General features: G+C 34.1%; 2 protein-coding genes across 3 annotated transcripts in view; one reads left to right on the top strand and one right to left on the bottom strand.

Moving 5' to 3' along the window:
- The window catches only part of LOC140441434 (5-hydroxytryptamine receptor-like), a 2,088,213-nt gene that overhangs the window by 479,609 nt on the left and 1,586,320 nt on the right, over nt 1–22,284 (top strand). The window lies entirely within an intron of this gene.
- LOC140442344 (zinc finger BED domain-containing protein 5-like) lies at nt 529–987 on the bottom strand. The gene has a single exon (XM_072533418.1). It carries the CDS (start codon nt 985–987, stop codon nt 529–531), a length of 459 nt encoding a protein of 152 aa, XP_072389519.1.

Raw genomic sequence — 22,284 nt, 5'->3', positions numbered from 1 at the left:
ATCTATTTTTTCAGTTAACAAATAAGAGCCGAAAAAAAAATCATTATTACAATTTATTAAAAACCATTGTTTAACAACATATGAACAACTTTTCTCCTGGGCGACCTCTGAAACATTATTTTGGGATTTCCCTTGTCTAAATAGATTCTAATGTTTTTGAGAGGGTTTTCAAGTGACATAATATGCTAAAACTGGTCTTATCAGTGTTTTACACATTTTTGTTTCTGTAGTTTTCAAAAAATATTTCTTGCTTGTAGTATTGTTTCGATAGGTTAGGGCAGAGGTTCCCAATTTTTTTTGGTCTCAGAACCCTAATTGATGATATTCTTTTTGGCGAAACCTTAATTGATGATATTTTTTTTTGGCGGAACGCTATTGATAAATAAAGAAATTACCTTGTAGTTTGAATAATTTTCATGTAAGACTGTAAAAGAAGGAAGAAATTATGAATGAAAAATAATATTATAAGGAATACAAAATATTTATTATACAAAAATAAATACAATTAAGTAAGTAACTATAACTATTTCAATGTGAAAAATGAAATTTTTTCACACATTTTCTTACAATGGTATTAAAATTAGGCTTAATGTCTGACAATTGAATACAAAGATCCGGAGCTGCATTCAGACTATTTCTGAACTTGTTTTTGGTATAAGCGTATGCTGAAAAACCAGTCTCGCATCGGTAAGTCATCACAAAAGGAAGTAGAACCATGATAGCTTTCTCAACGATTGCGGGGTATTCATCTTTAAGTAAAATCCAAAAGTAATTCAGATTAGAATCTGCTGATTCGAATTTTTGTTTTAGAAGGGATGAACACTTGATGTCGATGAAATTCTCATACTTTGGCATAATTAGCATAGATGACTTGGTATGTTTTGTGAATGGATTCTGAACCCAGTCGATGTCCTGTAACTTTTCCGGGAAATCATCTTTCAAGGACTTTTCGGGGTTAATTAAATGTTCAATTATGTTTATTTCCATATCTGAGGTTACTACTAACTCACTCTCTTCCAGGAAGTTATTTAAAAGAGTAAAACATTGGCAATTTTTTTTTCCACACATTCTATCCAGAAGCAAAGTTTGTTTGTAAGGGACGATATTTTGTCTTTTCCTGTAAATGTGGTTACTGTTCTTCCTTGTAGGGACTGGCAGAATACGTTGAGTTTATCGAATATATTAGCTAAGTAAGCCAATATCATTGCTCATCATGCAATAGTTCAACAAGCGTACTAGCAGATACAGAAATAGGTTATTCAGAAAAGAATATCGTAAGCTCGTTGCGCAATTTAATTAATCTTGATAAAACTTTTCCTTTTTAAAGTCATCTTACTTCCGTGTGTAGCAAAAGTGATTGATGCTGACTTCCTATCTCTTCATACGCTTTTTTAAAACGCCTTGACTGGAGTGGACGTGATTTAACGTAGTTAACAATTTGTACTGTTTGATCGAGAACATTCTATAAAGCCGATGGCATTTTTTGTTGCGACAAGGGCATGGCGATGCAGAACGCAGTAACTGCTACTACAATTGGGTACAATATTCTTTATTCTTGGTACAGTTCCATTTATTTTGCCCACCGTAGCTGCAGCTCCGTCGTTGCACACATTAATACATTTGTTCAATATGGTGTTTAGTCATAAAATTATCAATAACTTTAAAAAAATTTTCTCCTGTTGTGTTGATCTTCAAGGGTGTACAGAGAAACAAATATTCTTCAATTGATCCTTCGAAGGGGTTTTCTGCAATCGTGTGTGGTTTACCAGCACAAGCAATTCTGTAACTTAGCAAGAATGATGCTTGTGTTGCGTTTTCATTATCTGTTTTAACATATCCCTGTAAAGCAGCCATACCGGTTTTATGTACTTCTTTGTGTCTGTCAAAAGAGCTTACACTTGTATCTTTCAGTTGCAGATGGTTTTTGTTAAGATGTAGTTTAAGCTTTGCAGGTAGAAGAGAGCTATTGCACATAATTTTACTGCAAATAACGCATTGTCCATCTGGATTCTTAGCAATTCTCACAGAAATAAATTCGAAGGACAAGTAGGATTCATCATATTTTTTTTTTTTGAAATAGTTCTCTCCTTAGATTCAGCCTTTTTGTTGGTCGGTGTATTTTGTCGGTCTTGTCCAGCACCAGGGTCTTTCGTATTTACTTCCGTACTCTGTAATAAATTGTTAATGATCAACGGTATTAATAAATAACCAGTAACAACAATAAATAAACTTTATAAATAATAAAAAACAAAATTATTAAACGAAAAATAAAAGTGGTCATTGGTAAGACTGTATTAAATAGGTTAGGTAAATAGAATGGCGTTTATTAAAGATATTAAGTCATTAAGTGTTTTAACAGACAATGAGTTCCCCTTTGGACAAAGGGAAACTTCTTCCTAAAATGAAGTTTTCATAAAAATACTGTGAGCATACTGTGAGTGTTAATATTTTTTATCTAAATGATTCTAGTATTAAAACAGCTCACTGGTGGTGTTTGTTTAACATCTTCTTTACGGCTATTTATCTGGTCCTCCTTCTTTGTGGTTCCTACAAAGGCACAACGGTTCATTCAAATGATATGTAATGGTTTCTTTTTCTACATTTTGAAGTTATACTTCTATACGCGCGCTCCTTCTTCTTCTTCAGTGCCTTATCCGGTCCGGATGTTGGCGATCATCAAGGCTATCATGGTTTTGTTGACTGCTCTGCGAAACAGCTCCGCTGAGGTCATCCCAAACCAACGCGCGCTCCACGTTGGAAATTTGTACGTGAGTGAATCGGTGAAATCATTAATGAGTAAGAGAGAGACAGAAGATGTATTTTCTCTCTCTTCCTCTCTCGAGAATAAAAATGTTCCTTTTGTATATATTTATATTAAATATTATAGTTATTATTAGATATATTTATATATATATATATATATATATATATATATATATATATATATATATATATATATATATATATATATAATATTTATTAATATTATTATTTATGTGATATGTTTTGTATTATTTATTAAATGTTATTAAATGCATGATTATTTTAGACTTTTGTATTTCAAATTAATAATCTCGACTAATAAATCACTGTATGACCGAGAACTGTCAATTTTGAAATACGGTTGTGTCATGTCTAATTGGCAAATATTTTACGTGTTTGGTTCATACGCTGGTGTAGGTGTGTTCGAATCCCATTATGAATTTCCTTTTTTATTTTTGAAATATTTACATACGCAAAAATGCTAAATTTTAAAATAAAATGAAAATTTACTACATAATCCGAGTTGTTGGTTTTTGAAGGTATACTTCTAGACGCGCGTTAGACTTTGGAAATTTGCACGGGAGTGAATCGGAAATTTGCACGGGAGTAACAAGCCTCGTTAGGCATGTTAAATTATAAATTAAAACTTGTAAATATCTCAAGAAAGTTTAAATGTGTACTTATATACACAACAAACAACAATTAAATATTGTATTTATCAATGTCAGATAAATTGACAGTTGTATCACCAAATAATATTTTTTTTATTAATATTGTTATCATGGTAAATTAAACATATGGGTAAGTAAGTTATGTATACCTATTGTCATTTTTAAATACTGATGAATATTATTTATTTAATATCTTAGCATTTTCAGAATCGTAAACATTTATTTGATATTATTTCCACTGATTGATTACTTTATTTTTAATTATTAGCGTACTTATTTATATAAAATGGCATATTAAATTAATATTAAGTACATTGTTTCTTTTGTAAACAACTGACCTGAATTTGTTTTAATGGAATCTTAGGTTATAGTTTTAAAATATTCGAACTATAATCGTAATACACATCGCCTAATTAGCCGTAATCGTCTAGGGAAACGCGTGTATAGAAGTATAACTTCTACCGGCAGTCCCACTGGACTGCCACAAACGTTTTTTTCATAACTGTTACGTAGTTTTCTGGGGTAAATAGCCGTTGTTGAAATTTAAGGACACACGTTATCCTCAAAGTCACTGTCAGTTTATATAACCACCTCCAGATGATCACAAATACTCCCTGTTTAGTTTTTAACTTTTGACACCTTTAATTAAAGTTAACCTAAAAAATATGTTTCTAAAAAAAAATACTGCTTCTGCTGTAATGAGATTGTTATTCCGAGAATTTTAATGTGTGTTTCATCATTTGCTAACTACGACTTTTCTCAGTTTTATTATGATCCCCCCGCAGATCTTGTATCCCACTAATTTGATTAATATGCTTTAAAGATATGTTTACTTTAGAGATGAGTGGGATTTTTCTGTCCTGAAAAAAGTTTAATATTTCTCTGCGTATGGTGGTAGGCGAGACCATAGGATGTCAGAAAATATTTACAAGGTAACTACGTCATCTAGGAAAAAATCGGAACTACCTACATCTGATATTTTAATCATATTTTGTTCTTGAAACGATACGGTTGATTTATTGCTAATTCATTCTACAAAGTAATGATTCGAATATTGTTAATCAGAAATTTTACTACTTCACAGTAAGTATTTTTTTCACAAAATTGCTAAAAATATAGGTCACTGTAATTGTAAGGTAAGCTTATGATATATAATATATATTTAATATATCGTTGGGTAAGATAAACATACACTAACTATTAAAATAAAATGACGAAAAATTAAAACTAAATAAGAAAAAATTAAAGTAAATAAAATTAAATAAAAGTAAATCGAATTAAATAAAATTAAATTAATTTACAAAATTACGTAAAATTAAATTAATTTACAAAATTACGTAAAATTAAAAAACAATTTAATATAATTAAGTACAACTAAATAAAATTAAGTGAAAGCTATATCTGTAAAAACGCTGCTATACCGTTTCTCCTATATTTCCCATATAAAATTCCATACGGAAATGCTAAGGTTAATTCTGCTCATTTTTTGAGCGCTTTGTGAGGGGGATCTAATATTTCGTCAAATCGTGACGTATGATACATCACTGGAAAGAAAAGGGGGTAGCGAATATGTTAAGATAAAAGAAACACACATTGCTAAGAGGACATTACATGTATGAATACAGTACGAACGAAAAAACAAACAAGGCGACTATCAAAAGAGTGACAAAATGTCTTCATTAGTATTAAACGTATAGTTACATACAAGTAAGACAAATTTTGATTTATTGACTTAAAGAAGGCCTCTGGCGGAGTACAAAATAAACAACTGAACGAATACTAACATGCGATATAGCAAATGAAAATGGAGGAAATACCGAAGATTTCGATAGAAAAAACAAACAAGGCAACGAGTAAAAGGGACTAGAGCTAAGATTAATACTATTATAATAATTAATATTAAACTCACCAGGTTTCCGGGTTGAACAGCGTTGATTTCCATTCCGCCGAGCTTTCGATGTCCTCTCTAATATCTTCTTCAGGGCTTCCGAGGCCTCAGTCTCCCGATCCCCCAGACACTACTGCACTGATCACTATTTACTTTACTACTACGACGGGGAACAGGGGACGGCTCATTTATACCGTTGATGGTGACGTGGTCTAGGTTGGGGTTAGGGTGGGGATTATCGCGGGAGTTGGCGCGAACCTTTCCGACAGTGGGATTTTGATTCGAGGATGGAGGGGACGATATTTTCTTTATGAGAGATCTCCATGTAGAAAGTAACCGTATGGCGTCATCTCTTTTATTGAGACAATTTGGCCTTTTTTCTATTTATATGGCTTCTGGGATAATTTTTGGTTTATAGAAGCGGATGGGGCTATGGTTCTGGAGTTTTCAAAATCAATTTTATGTCCTGTATGAAGATGATGTTTACCTAGAGCTAAAATTGAATCGGAATTGTGAACAGAAATGGAATGTTCATAAATCCTATTTTGGATTCTACGATTTGTTTGGCCTATATAGGATCGAAGACAGCCTGCACAAGGAATTTCATAAACTCCGTTCTGTTTATTTGGAATGTTGTCTTTGATTGATCGGACAAGGGATGAAAGTTTTTGTTGAGGGGTAAATATTGTTTTTATTCCTCTTGATTTAAAACTTTTGTCAATTTTGTCAGTGACACCTTTGATGTAAGGAAGAAAAGCCTTCGTATGATAAGGGTCTGAGTCTTTGGATTGAGATTGAGTGGGAGATTGATATCTGTGGATGCTCCTATTGATGCGATTTTCGCGGTAACCATTTTGGATGAGGGCTTGTTTTAAACAAGAGAGCTCAGCGGGCTTACTTCCCTAATTGGAAAGGCATATTGATCTGGAGACAAGGATATTAATGACTGAATTAATTTGTGAAGGTAACTGCAGGAATTTGTGAAGGTAACTATTTGCACAACTGCAGTAAATATAAAGTATGATCTGGTGTACTTCTGACCTGACATCATGTTTTTTTATTATAACCTGTATATATATATATATATATATATATATATATATATATATATATATATATATATATATATATCTATATATATATATATGTATATATATAGCAGTAGAGATATAGAGTACATATATATAATATATATATATATGTTATAATAAAAAAACATGATGTCAGGTCAGAAGTGCACCAGATCATACTTTATATTTACTTGAATTATATGCAAAAAGTTTATTATTTTAAAAATTTAATGACTAACTCTAGACGACAATTGATATGATCCCGTCTCATGCGACGTGCAAAGTCACTAGTCTATAATATTAAAATATAAAGAAAAAGCGAACAAACCACTAGCAAAGCCCCTTGGACTGTAGAATCCTCTAAAATGCTGTCGAAATACTTCGGCGTGACGGTATATATGTATACACGCAATTAAAAGAGACTGGAATACCCCACATTACTTTGAAAAAAAGGTTTAGATTAGCAAAGTCCAATAATGATAGGTATGAATGTCGTCCAAAGCTAGGAAGGCCCTCAGTGTTCATTTACGAACAAGAAGCCGTACTGGCTGATCATATTCACAAAATATCAAAAAAATTTTACCGACTGACGAGGGCTCATTTTGTAAGACTTGTTAAGCCATGGCTGAAAAAATTCTTGTCGCAGATCAATTTAACGAAGCCAAGAAGTCTGCGGGCAAAAACTTTTTAACTGGCTTCTTCAAACAGCATCCTGCTCTAAGTATTAGAAAGCCAGAAGCGACAATCATTCATAGAATACTTGAATTAAGTCGAATTGGATCAATTCTTTATCAATCTGGATAGTTTTCTGACTAAATAATTTTTTCAGTCGTCTCATTTTTACAATATGGAGGAAACGACAGTTCGGGAAACAAGAAAAATTATACCGCCTATGGGACAAAAACGAGTGGAAGCAGTAACATCATGGGAAAGTGGTAAAAACGTTACGGATATCTGTGCTATGAGTGCTTGAAGATCCTTCATCCCAGGAGCCAGTTTATGCATGTTCTCAACGGTTAATCAAATAAAAAAAAAATAAGCATTAAATGGCTGCGACATTTTATTGAGCACTCAAAACCTATTAGTGAACAGCCTGTTCGCTTTATTATGGTCAATCACGATAGTCATTGTACTTGAAAAGCTTGAGAAGCGGCTAAAACAAATAATGTCATAGTGCTTTCCCTTCCCTTACATTCATTACATCGCCTAAAATATCTTACCGTGAGTTTTTTGGACCGCTAAAGAGGGCTTACCCCAAAGAACAATATTTAACGAAAGCAGTAACATGTTGTTATGAACCCTGCAGTTAATGTATCTGCATCAAGTGATTAACAACAAGACTCATTTACTATGAACTTTGCTACCACGTTCACATCCACAGCAAATATTTCGCAAGAGCTGTTACCTCATATTATCCACGATGCAACACTATCTATATTAAATTATTTGCAAGAGGAGGCATCAACAGCTTGTCTCACAACTGCAGAAAAATTTGATTTTGCCAAAGTTCTATCAACTGCAAGTCCACTACCTAGCAATCAAACAATAACAACACTTAGCAACAAAAACAACACTCACTAATTTTATCTAGCACGCCAATGAAAATAGTGTTTGAAGAGAAAGAAAAAACAATTTGTAGAAAAAATGTCAAACTAAAATCAATTTAAAGAAGAAAAAAGAAACCAGCAACATAGAAAGAAAATGTATCCCAGAAAAAGAAAAAAAAAGGAAAGAAGACAAGCAACAAAAAATGAAAGGAGTAAAAAAGAAACTTTTTGGGAATGAAACTGACACGTCTGAAGAAGAGGACGTTGAGAATCTTTGTAAAGATGAGTCAGTAGATGAGACGTGTGCTATTTGCTGTGAAGAATGAAAAAATAAGGAAATGTGGTACCGTTGCAGATGTTGCGGTAAATGGGCTCATAAAGAGTATTGTGAATCTGACTAGACGGTTTCGTTTATATTAACTTTTATATGAATCAGTGAGACTTTAGAGTGACATAAAATTTTTTATTTTATTTAAAAAAAAATTAAGTTTAAGCAGCTTTTGTTACACATATAATAATTTATAGACTCTCATTACCTGCTGTTGGAATATCTCCAACATAAAACTACATACTTTGTTCCCTTTTATTTTACAAATCTGTTACAACACAACTTTACGTTACGTTACGCCTCCCTTTAGATTTAAAATCTTTAAAAACCTGTACGTTAATGAATGACACAAGACATTTCTCAAGACACTCTCATGTTACCATAAAATACACACTACATAGCTGATACTCGATAAATCTACAGTTAAAAAACTGTCATTTTCCTTAAGCGTGTTAGTCCAAGATTAATAATTATAGTGGTGAATTAACTCAAACAGATATTCCAACTTCGATACCAGCGCTATCGAAGGAAATTTTTTGTAAAATAATAGATTTATACAAGGAAACTAAGTTTCTGTAGCAACTATGAGTTGCTTTCATAAAGTCCACGTAGACATACCGTCTCAGGACTTGCAACTTAATGTAGAGTCATATGTCGCCATGTTACCAATTCAACGGTAACTTTACTATCTTAATTTTTAACAAGACATAATGTAAAGTAAATGTCAATTGGTAATTTTTAAAGGGTTTTTACCCCCATATTTAGTGGCTACATTCATGTATTAACCTGACACTGATGATGGAATATTTATTCCGAAAACGTTTTGTCTATTTAACATAGCCCGACTGGGTTTTTATATACCTTTTTATAAAGGATTTTATTAAAAAAATTTTAATAGATTTATAGTAAGTTTGAAAGAATAAAAGCTCAATAAAACCAAGTTGTATTTTAATAATACAACACCCCAAGCTTGGAAGACGTTTTGCTAGGACTAGGTTTCCATCCACCTGCAAAGTCGGGTAATGGCAGCTATTAAATTTTTTTGAAAAAAGTTTATTTGAATCCAACTAACTGTCTCATAATGTAACGTTGACACTGTGAATTGACGATAGTCGAAAACATAAGAATTTAATTTTTAATAAAAAGTACCGAAAGTATTTATAGATTAGCCTTTAATTAAACTTTTTTTTAGTAGGCTCCAATTCCCACCTTCTCCGCTAATTGTGTAGTATCTGCTGCACACTAACGAAAATCTTAGCCAATGGAATACGCATGTAGATTTTCATAATAATATCACTGAAACCAACAGTAATCTATTTATCTATGTAGATAAAATCCACGAGACCCATAATGTGGGAAGAAAATATCACAAATACTTCAGAACTACTTCCAACAGGTGCACAACTTAACTGTTTAAGGAGAAAACACTCAATAGACTGCGTACATATGTCAAAATGACGGCTGTACATGAGATGTCATCTAGTCAATGGGACACTTATTGCAGCGTAGCACGTCGTCTAGTAAAATATAAGCAAGAGTGCAAGAATGGAATGCAACGACGTAGCCTTAGTGTATATCGACTAATGGTTATATAAAATATGACAGTTTTATTGTTTTAGGTAATTTTTATGTAGACTGTACTGTATTTAATTTTTTATTTTTAGTTATTTTAAAGTAAACTGTAAAATTTATGAGGAATGTAGCTCGTAAACGAAATAAAAACCTATGTGTCAGAATACACTAACATAATCTAAAATTCGATATTACTCGTATCTTTCAAATGTGTTGCAGTGTTCTGAAATGGAACTAAATTTGCTTCATGCGTTGACTAACATAGTGTGCTTTTACGGTTTGTAAATAATACAACTAGAAGGAAAATAGAAACCTTTGCCGTACAAATGACCGCAGTGTGGACTTAATAATACTAATTGATATAAAACAGCTCTTAGTCAGCACAGTTGCCAGCAAGTTTTAGATGTATGCTAGGGGCGCAATATTGTTCGGGGAATAACCTAATTATGGTGAGTGTTATTGCGGTATACATAATTCTAGATTATTTTATATGAACATTTTCAGCTAGAACTTTAGCTTTGGAATTGTTTACTTTCAATTCATTATTTTCTGGCTTTTTTTCTACTTCTGTTGGCAAGATAATTAAACTACTGCTTTACGAATTGTTTGTACAACTATGATTTTAAATAGATAGTATTATTTTTATAAAAATGGAATTTTCAAAATAGAGGTTTAATTTTTTATTAAGTAATTACTATTCTTTTTTAATGGGACTAACCCACAATTGTAGGTTAAAATAAGTTTATTGACGTTTCAATCTCCACTTCGGAAATCGTTCTCAATATACAAACATTTGTTGTCTGTATTTTAAACTATGTATTTTAGTGCTAAATTAAACAATTACCAGTCCAATACACTGTTTTAATCCTTGTGTTATTTGAAATGGGTCTATCATCTCATGTTATATCTGTATCTGAGACACTGTGTCTATCATCGTCATTTTGATGAGCCTAAGTAGTTTGGACGGTATTTCAAATTCACTTAATAGTTTGTATACATATACCACGTTAATTGAGTAACATGCCTGTTTAGCACCTGGCTAATCGTGAATAGTTGGTCGATTGTTGATTTTTTTTTGCCTAAATCCTGCCTGGTATTGTCCGATGATCACTGATCATATCTCCGAGGGGTTGTAGTCTAGGGTTGAATTATACTGGTAAATATTTTATATTTACAACACAGCAAGGTTATTCCGCTACAGTTTTGACAAAGGAGTTTATCGCCCTTTTTATGGATCGAACCGATGACACTCTTATTTTTTATTTTATTATTTTATTTATTTTTTATTTCTTATTTTTCTTTCTTACAATTTACAAGGGACCTTCTTAGTTTTCTGCAATTTGATTGTTCTCTCAACCTCTTCTATCGTTGGTGATTTTATCTAATTCTCTTAATTTTTTGCCTCTTCCAATAGCTTATCTTCGGTATGTTCTATATCATCATTGTGAGATTTTTCGGTCAGCAGTTTTTCAAAGTACGTTTTCCAAGTTTTTTTAATTCCTTCAGTGTTGAAGTTATTCCGTGCTGGTTATTTCGCCGTTTATATTCTTGTAGAAATTAGTTTTTGGTTTATATCCCTGTTTTAATGTGTTTGATAAATTTATATGTATTCCATGTCTTGTCTTCCTTAAAAATTATGTTCATGTCCATTAATTGTTTGTTGTGTGTTTTCTCTGTTTTTGTCTACATCGTTTATTAGCTATTTGACTTTTGCTTTCAAATACCATTTTTCTTTCTTCAGTTTGTCTAGTTAAAAATATTCTTTGTGCTTTGTTTCGCTCTTCAATTGCCGCCTTAAACTCATGAAAAACACACAATAAAACCATTGGTCATCTTACCTTTCTTTATATCCTAGCATTGATTTTGCTGCAGTCAATGTGCTTCTACTTAATTATTAATAGTTTAACGGTTTTCTCTTAATCTCTACATATTTTTTTTATATTTAGTCAGCTACCCCTTTATTTTTTCTTCAAATTTTTTTGGAGTTTCGGATCTTTTTAGTTTTACCAGGTCTACAATTTTCTTTCTTGGTGGATTTGCTGTTGCCTGTCGGCTAATTCTACATCTGAAGTGAATTTGACGTAGTAGGAGGTCCGAGCCGCAACATGCACCTCGTCAACTTGGTTCACAATATCTCCTCCAGGGGATATCCCGGTGTTTTTGTGTGTTTTTGTGGGGAAATATGCTAGACTGATCATCGTGTTTTCACTAGCTGCAAAGTCAATAAGGTATTGGTCGTTTTCATTCGTGTCTCTAGGGCTATTCTTCCCAATTATTCCGATGTATTCGATTTCAATTCCTAACTTTGCATTTGTGTCACCCATAATTATGTTGATTTCGTTTTTGGCACTCTCAAGGATGATTTTCATTAATTGGGAGCTGTCGATTTATTCATGTATTTTTTTTAATTGCTCTTTGGTAGTAATCTGAGTTTTCTTTTAAATTGTTAATATTTATATATGTTACTGTTGATTTTGTGATTAATTTTATTTTTTCTTGTTTTACTTATAATTTGAATTGTGTTTATGCTTATATTTTAAATGTTAAAGTAAAGTATACAAAGTTTTTAAATAAATGTTAAATGTAGAATATAGCTGCAACCCAAATTGTATCCACAAACCATTGTACTTGATGTTATTAAAAAATCACACTACCGTTAAACTCAATCAAGTAAGATATAAATAACAAACAATTATTATCAAATTGTATTTTACCATGTTTTAAATGATTGTAGCTCTCATCTAATAATGCCAATGAAAATTGGCAAAATATAATGAACTGTTGAACAGAGTACACTTGTTTTTCAATCAGCTGCATACCCAATTAACTTCAACCCCCGTTGTATATATATATATATATATATATATATATATATATATATATATATATATATATATATATATATATATATATATATATATATATATATATATATATATATATATATATATATATATATATATATATTTACCTGGATAGAGTTAGAATTATCCAAGCATACTGGATGAAACTACATATTTGACACTATTTCGTTTTATTCCGAATTTATCCGGTTAATACTATATAATCGTGTTAAAAAATATATTCCGTAAATATAACCGTTTCTAATTTTGAGTAAAAATAAATATTATTTTTATCGTTATTAGTTACATCAAGGTCTCAGTGCTTAGTTATATCTTTTAGACAATAATTCTGTAGGTTCTTAATAAATAAATCAAATAAAAGCCAATAAAACTTAAACGTCAGTAGTGTTATTTATACCAAAGTTTTAAATGTACTACTGCTTTATCCATTTGACATTGGATACATCTAGAATGACCCGGATAAAGTAAGACGTTGTCAATATCCGGATAATCACTAACTACTATGTTATGTATATATATTGTAACTATTGTTACAATATATTGTAACGATGCTCTGATCGTTTAACAGTTCGAACCGTGGGAGTGTCAATATTTGCGCATCCACTTCTACAACCTGACGGCGTAGTGGGATTCAAACGGCTATTTAAGGCGTGTGAATAGCGGAATTAGACAGTCTTGTAGCTAGCGCTCTAGGCTCCCTGACTCGCCGGTGTAGTGAACCTGCGAGCCATTCTGGACAGAGAGAGTTCCGTATTGAGGATCATACTCTGTCCCTAACCAAGCGGAACCCATCGGTATTGCGTATTGAGCATTACCGTGGATCTGCACAGAACCAACCGGGACAGAGATTTCCGTATTGAGGATCATACTCTGTCCTTAGCCAAACGGAACCCGTCGGCATTGTGTATTGAACATTGCCATGGGTCTGCACAGCTAAATATTTTGTTTGCGAGCATATTCGGAGCTTTCGCTGAATTGAAGCGAAAGCGAGTATAAATCTGCGCGCGATCGATTTCCCCCATTTCGTTTCTTATTAGTAGTACTAATTAATTTCTTTTCTTTTATAGACGTTCGCCGAGGACTTCGTTCATCACGGGATCCAGTAGAATTCGTTTTAGTTTTATTCATTGTAGAAGTATACAACGTAGAATTCCTTTTTATTTTTATTTATTGTAGATGTACTAAATTAATAGATATATTTTTATTTCAAACCTGTGTTTTACTGAGTCTGTCGCCCCGAAAGAGCTACCCATCACAAACTGGCGCCCGAGCAAAAATTAATAACATGCCGACAGATAAAGACACAGACTCAGTAACAGGTACGTCGTGGATAAATCGACTTTGCAAAGAGGAATTGCAGAGCAAGGCCGAAAAATGCGGCTTAGATCCCAAGGGAGCCGTCGACGAATTGAGAGAACGACTCAGAACCTATTTTAAAAATCGTGAGGAAGCTACAGGAACAATCCCAAAAGAAAAAACTTCCAAGGGAACAGAATCCGACACACTGGCCCAGGAAATTTCAGGCATCCGAAGACAATTACAGGAATTAGCAATAACGAAACAAATGGGGCAACCAGAATTGCTAAATCAAGTACGAAAGTGGAACACACACTTCGACAAGAAACATCCGGATGCAATAGAATTCTTAGAGAGGATAGACGAATTAAGCTTGGCCTACGAGATCGATAAAAAAGATCTACTAAGAGCATTACCAGAATTATTAGGAGACCACGCCTTGTTATGGTACAGAAACAATAACAAAACTTGGAAGTCATGGACAGATTTCAGCGAAGATTTTAAAAAAGCTTTCTATCCCAGGGGATATTTGCTACAACTAGAAGAGGAAATCCGAAACAGAAAACAGAGACAGAACGAACCAGTAGATAGATATATCACGCAGATTCAAACATTAATCAGACGAGAAGGATCTTTTTCTAAAAACCAAGAACTCGAAAGGATATACAAAAATTTGTTACCAGAATATAAGCTTTATGCTCGCCGCCGGGATTTTGGAAACTTAGCCGAATTACAAGATTTAGCCCAAGAATACGAAGCTGTAGAAGACGAAAAGACCCGAGCAAATCAGATTTGCCGTGGAAACTGGAGACGCACGGACCAAACAGAGTACGATGCGAAAACGGCATGCTTTAGATGCAAGATGTCAGGTCACAGCCGTAAAAACTGCAAAAACCCATGGAAAAAGTTTTGTTCGCGTTGCGGCAGAGAAGGAGTTTACAGCAGCGACTGCTGTTTCAGGCGTCAGGGAAACGAATTACAGACTGGAGAAACAAGGAGTCGTCCCAGTCTGTAAAACAAGATTCGACTCCATTCGTTTTCGCCGTTACACAGCCAGTAAGCAATGACATTCGACTGTTCGCATCACTGAAAATAGGGCAAAGAACATACAGAGCGCTCATCGACACAGGTACCACTAAAAATTACGTTGGGGATAGAATAGCTCAGATATACAAGGACTCTCTAGATAGCTACAGCGGGAGAACAAGACTAGCAAATGGAGCGTTAATTGAGCTTAACCAGAAGTTGACAATTGAATGCGAGATCGATAAGTTACAAACCCGACAAACATTCATAGTAATGCCAGGGTTGACGGAAGATGCATTAATAGGAGTGGAATTCCTCAGGAACCATTCTATCGAAATTCGATAAACATACGACCAAACAATACATACAACATCAAGAAGAGACTTGTAACACTTTAAAAGACTCCACTCAAAATACGGAGTTAGAAAGGTTCCTAAGAAAAGAACTAAGGGAGTTTGAGAACATAACAGGACCCACTAACTTAATAAGACACGAAATAAAATTGAAGAAAAAGTGCGATCCAGTCAAGCAGCCGTACAGGCGGCACAATCCCGCAATGCTACAGATCATCAACCAAGAAGTGGACAAGATGTTAAAAGAAGGAACCATCGAACCCTCCACAAGTGGTTGGAGTTCACCGATTGTACTAGTTAGGAAAAAGGATAACTCGTACAGATTTTGCATTGACTTTAGAAAAGTTAACGAACTATCAGATAAGGACGCATATCCGTTACCCAGAATATCGGAAATTCTGGATAGACTTAAGGAAGCAAATTTTATATCGACCCTCGATTTGAAACAGGGATATTTTCAAATACCCCTAGAAGAAACAAGCCGCCCAGTGACAGCATTCAGCGTACCCGGAAAAGGCCATTTTCAGTTCAAAACCACCCCATTCGGACTGCATTCCGCAGGAGCCACTTTCCAACGCCTACTGGATAAGGTAATACCTCCCGATATGGAATTCGCGTTTGCCTACTTGGATGATATCGTCGTAATATCTAAAACGCTCCAAGAGCATTTAAATCACCTACATGAAGTTTTCCGAAGACTGAAAGAAGCCAGATTACAGCTGAACTTCGAGAAATGCACTTTTTGCCAGTCAGAACTCAGATACTTAGGACATGTGGTTGGAGCAGAAGGAATAAAAACTGACCCGGAGAAAACCAACGCTATAACCGGACTTACAGCACCGAGAAATGTGCGTCAACTCCGCCGGTTCCTAGGAATAACATCATGGTACCGCCGATTCATAGAGAACTATTCGACAATAGCAGGACCGCTAAACATGCTTCTGAAGAAGAAGATAAGATGGAAATGGACCGATAAGCAGGAAAACGCGTTTGAAGAGCTAAAATCAAAACTTACATCGGCCCCAGTATTAGCATGCCCCAATTTTTCGAAAACATTTTACCTGCAAACAGATGCGTCGAACTGTGGACTTGGAGTTGCACTAACACAGAAATACGACGGCCAGGATAAAGTAATTGCATATGCTAGTCGAACCCTCACACCAGCCGAGACAAAATATTTCACAACGGAAAAAGAATGTCTTTCTACCGTGTACGGGATAAAGCAAATGAGGCCGTATATAGAAGGATACAATTTTAAGGTCATATCAGACCATCAGTCCCTCAAATGGCTGAAGAACCTTAAAAACCCGTCAGGTCGGTTAGCCAGGTGGAGTTTAGAACTGCAACAGTACGATTTCGAGGTAATATATAGAAAGGGAGTCCTCAACAAGGTAGCAGATGCTTTGTCACGACAACCACAAGAAAACCAGAGCGAAGAACCAGAGTCGGAATTATTAGCATCAGAACTGGAATCATGCAGTTGGTACGATAATTTATATAGGAATGTACTCCAGAACCCAGACGATTTCCCGGATTTACAAATATCAAACGGGAAATTATATAAACACGTTTGGAGCAGCCGTAATTTAGCCGACCCAGAGTTTAATAACCCATGGAAATTATGCGTACCAAGATATAAAAGAAAAGATATTTTGGAGGAAAATCATGACTCGACCACAGCAGGCCACTTAGGAATTGCAAAAACAATTTGCCGAATAGCGCAAAAGTACTATCGGCCTAAGATGTTTAAACAAATTGCAGACTACGTTAGAGCCTGTACGAAGTACCTCCAATATAAACCGTCTCAAATGCAACCAGCCGGGAAAATGCAACCGTCCACTGTAGAAAAGCCTTGGCATACTGTCTCAGTTGATTTAATGGGACCATTCCCAAGATCTGCAAAAGGAAACATTTTATTAATAGTCGTGCAAGACCGATTTACCAAATGGGTCGTCGCTCAGCCAATAAGAGCAGCATCTACGAACTCAATCATCGACACTCTACGATCAAAGGTAGTCATGCAATTCGGTATCCCGAAGAAAATCATCTCGGACAACGGCACGCAGTTCACAAGCGGAAGTTTTAAGGCGTTCCTAAAATCCTATAACATAAATCACATTCTAACACCGCCGTACTCACCTCAATGCAATCCAGTAGAACGAATGAACAAAGTACTGAAAACGATGATAGCTACTTACGTGGAGAATAACCATAAAGACTGGGACAAATTCATACCAGAATTCTGCTACGCCATAAATTCGTCAAGACACGATTCAACAGGATTTTCACCAGCGCTTCTTAATTTCGGAAGGGAATAAGACACAACAGAGGCGACAAATGGACAAGATATACAGGGGTATGCAGAAAACTTAAACAAGTTAGAAGCGTTAAGAGAACTAGCGAAAGTGCACATGGAACACGCTTTCGAGGACCAAAAGAAACATTACGATCTAAGACGAAGAGACTGGCAGCCACATCCAGGAGATCGAGTCATGAAAAAGGAACACCACCTATCATCAGCTAGTGCAGCTTTCACCAGCAAACTAGCGCCGAAGTACTCAGGACCATACATAGTAACGTCAGTAATATCACCAGTAATAGTAAAACTGAAATTGGCCGATAGTAGTAGCCGCAAGCAGATGACGGCGCATGTAAAAGATTTAAAACCATGTGAGGGGGGAAATGTTACTACAGAAATCCAATCCCAACCACAACCAAACGGTATTTAAGTGGCAATGCTAGCAAGCAGAATTCAGTTCATCAACATCAAACATGGAAGACATATTAGAGATAACGGAAGAGATGACCCCTCTGGGAACGCCAGAGAGACCCGAACTACCCGTGACACCAGGAAAAGACGCGGAGAGGATCATGAAGAGGTTCCACGAACTTTTTGGGACACCACCAACCCCACCGAGGAAGAAGAGCGTACCTGATACTAAAACGGGACAAGAAGCCCAATCCGCGTCCACTCCAGGAGAACCGGAACCCGGGAAACACGCCGATCTTATAGAAATCGTCCCAAAACACCTGATCGAGAGGGGGACCAAAAGATACAGGATATGCTGTAACAATAGGAGGAAGATTGTAATAAAGATACCGAGAGGGATAGATGGCATCACGAGGCTGTAGACACCATATACACAAAAAAAAAGGTATGTTACTTTTTTTTTCAAAGAGAAGGGGGTGTAACCATGCTCTGATCGTTTAACAGTTCGAACCGTGGGAGTGTCAATATTTGCGCATCCACTTCTACAACCTGACGGCGTAGTGGGATTCAAACGGCTATTTAAGGCGTGTGAATAGCGAAATTAGACAGTCTTGTAGCTAGCGCTCTAGGCTCCCTGACTCGCCGGTGTAGTGAACCTGCGAGCCATTCTGGACAGAGAGAGTTCCGTATTGAGGATCATACTCTGTCCCTAACCAAGCGGAACCCATCGGTATTGCGTATTGAGCATTACCGTGGATCTGCACAGAACCAACCGGGACAGAGATTTCCGTATTGAGGATCATACTCTGTCCTTAGCCAAACGGAACCCGTCGGCATTGTGTATTGAACATTGCCATGGGTCTGCACAGCTAAATATTTTGTTTGCGAGCATATTCGGAGCTTTCGCTGAATTGAAGCGAAAGCGAGTATAAATCTGCGCGCGATCGATTTCCCTCATTTCGTTTCTTATTAGTAGTACTAATTAATTTCTTTTCATTTATAGACGTTCGCCGAGGACTTCGTTCATCACGGGATCCAGTAGAATTCGTTTTAGTTTTATTCATTGTAGAAGTATACAACGTAGAATTCCTTTTTATTTTTATTTATTGTAGATATACTAAATTAATAGATATATTTCTATTTCAAACCTGTGTTTTACTGAGTCTGTCGCCCCGAAAGAGCTACCCATCACAATATATACATATTGTAAATGTATATATATTGTAAATTTGGGGTTAATATATATATATATATATATATATATATATATATATATATATATATATATATATATATATATATATATATATATATATATATATATATATATATTCATTTTCTTTATAACCAATTCTTAATTTAATACGATACAAAGTTTTTTTGTTCATTACTAAGAAATAATAAAGTATAGTTTTTTGTAACCCTTCGATAAATCTTAATTTTTTTGCTCGTCCCCTTCGAGGATAAACCAGGGGTGGCGTCCAATAATAAATTATAATTTCATATTATTTAATTGTGCTTGGATTTAAGATACGATATAGTTTCTACATGTTTAAAAAAACCCCGCCCAATTCTCTTCGACAGTGAGCGATTCTGACCTTGCATATACATATCATTGTAGCTCGCAGTGTTACAATATATATATATATATATATATATATATATATATATATATATATATATATATATATATATATACATAAAATATTTTTTTATTTATTTTTATTTATTTTATATACATACAATTTGTCATTTTGTAATACGTTAGTTTTTTTTTTTAATATTTGTTACCTGCATTTAAAATTGTCTGTATATTGTTAACGTATAATATTATGCCTTGCTTATTGGGTTAACTGGTATTATATTTTTATTTATTAGCTCCTGAGGCTTACTCGTGCGCGTATACATACAATATTGAATTTTATTTTAATGTATTTACTAAATATGATCAAAGGGGTAATAAATTTAATATACAATAGACAGCCGTTTACGTTTTCTGCCTTTATTCAATTATGTTTATTTAAATATTTGATTAATTAATTCACGCTCTGCTTATTTACATATATACAGAATTGATCTATTTACCTGATATTTTTCATGTATTTAAAAAAAACATTTTAAACTATGGTTAAAATAAAACTGTTTCACAGAATAAAATTTACGTGATGTTTTAAATTGTTAACATAAACGGAAATAAAGTTAAAGCGGTATATTGAATATCGAAACAATTAAATAGTATCATTGTTCCAAAAATTATTTAGTCTATTTCGATGCATTTTAAATTAAAATTTAAATTATTTGTAGGTACTTTTAATAAAATCTTTTTTGGTAAAAGTACATAGCAATTGATAGGCATGGTGTTGTCGTTCGTCGTTAACATTTATCAATGTCATCGTATGTGATACCCCACTGTATTCTTCTATAAAAGTCATCATTATAGCCATTTTAAAATATCAGCATGTTGTAGTAATGATTTTTTTTAAGTGATTTTTTTAGTCTCCTGTGACATTCCCGTTTGTTCTACTATTATTCGTATCGAGCCTGAAGACTAAAAAATGTTCTCAAATCCCCAATTTGAGCTTTCTTATTTAGAACCCGCCTGATATTTCTTTTTGATTTAGAATAAAACATGTTTCCAAGAACTTTATACCAAACAAATAACGTATCTGTAACTTACATATCGTCGCTGAAAAGTGTAAACCTGCTATCTCCACTTTTGGGCGATTTTGTGATTTTGATATAATTAAAAAGAGAACAAAATTCTACATAATCATATAAACTGTGATCTCCATTAAAATTCAAATAAGTGAATTAATTTGCCTCAGTATTTCCTGCTAAATCCATTCTTAACTTGTTACGGAAATACTGCTATCTGCAATAGTTTGGTTAGAACATACAAAGTACAAGTACGTCGGCTGATTTTGTTAACGTTTTGTTTAGATTTTTTTTATTTGGAAGTTCTTTTGTTACCAATAGTTAAAGGTATGTATGTTTAATATATTACATAATTTTTTTTGTTATATAAATATCTTTAAATTTAATTTAAATCATGATACGAAAATTGGCGCCTTTTCTCATTGGCGTCATGTTTAAGTTAAAATTTTGGTGCTATTAGTTCAGGCGCTTCATGTACATTATTGTTATTCATATTTAAATCGTAGATAACGTGATTTATGTTATATGTTTTATGTCGAAAGGCTTCAGTTTAATCTGTTTGTTATTAAATTATGCTTTAAGATGTTTACCATTGGTACTTAAAGTGGTACTTTTTTACTTTATGGTATGTCTTTCAACACTCATTCAAAGAGGATTATATCAATGGTAGAAAAAATGGAAGAACCTTCAAATTTTAATTCCGAAGACGTCAAAACTGCTTGCTGCTAGTTCGACAGGTAGCAATCTTATTATATCAGGAGTAATATTAGCTAGTAATGACCTGGAAAACAATAATCAAACTCATTTTACAGAAAATCTAGCTATTGTTGACAATATTGACATTGAGGTAATAGATGTTCCATATGCAGAACACAACGAGAAGACTGATGGAGAAATTCAGGTATGTCTTATAAGTGAAAATGAAAATAAAATAAGTAATTCAAGCCACCGCGGCAAATTGGTACCCTATTCTGACTCCAGTTCCAGTTCCGATTCTGAAAGTTTACCTCAGAAAAGTAAAACTGAAAAAAGGCGGTTCCAAGTAAATAAAAATAGTTGGTTTAGTGAGCAGAACAAAAATAGACGAGAAAAAGGACAAAGATATTTGGGTCGCCAAAAGGTTGATCAAAAATGGGCTTATGAAACAATAAAGGAAGCTAGGCAGATGAAGACAAGATGTTGTTGTACCGATAAAGCATCTTAACTTTTGAAATGCACGCAAGTAACGGAGGATAAACGCAAAAGTATTTTTGAACACTTTTGGACGAAATTAACGTGGGGAGAGAAAAAAGTTTATGTGAATAACACAGTCACAGCCGCCCCTACTCAAGGACACAGACATCGCAAAAATGCACTGATTTTTAGAAAATCCCAGTCACTATTTTATCATCTCAGAATTAATAATTATAACATCCGAGTTTGTAGAATGTACTTGAATAGATTATGCCTAGGAAGATGGACAGTTCTCAATTGAAAACATAATGGGAATATGGACATTACAAGTACACCAAAGCCAGCGGCAATTAACGAAAATCATACAA

This window comes from Diabrotica undecimpunctata, chromosome 5 (genome assembly GCF_040954645.1).
Source record: "Diabrotica undecimpunctata isolate CICGRU chromosome 5, icDiaUnde3, whole genome shotgun sequence".
NCBI lineage: Eukaryota > Metazoa > Arthropoda > Insecta > Coleoptera > Chrysomelidae > Diabrotica > Diabrotica undecimpunctata.
This window is presented reverse-complemented; position numbering and strand designations above follow the sequence as displayed.

Excerpts from the sequence above, each read along its gene's own strand:
- LOC140442344 (XM_072533418.1), bottom strand. The coding sequence starts at position 987 with ATGGAAATAAACATAATTGAACATTTAATTAACCCCGAAAAGTCCTTG.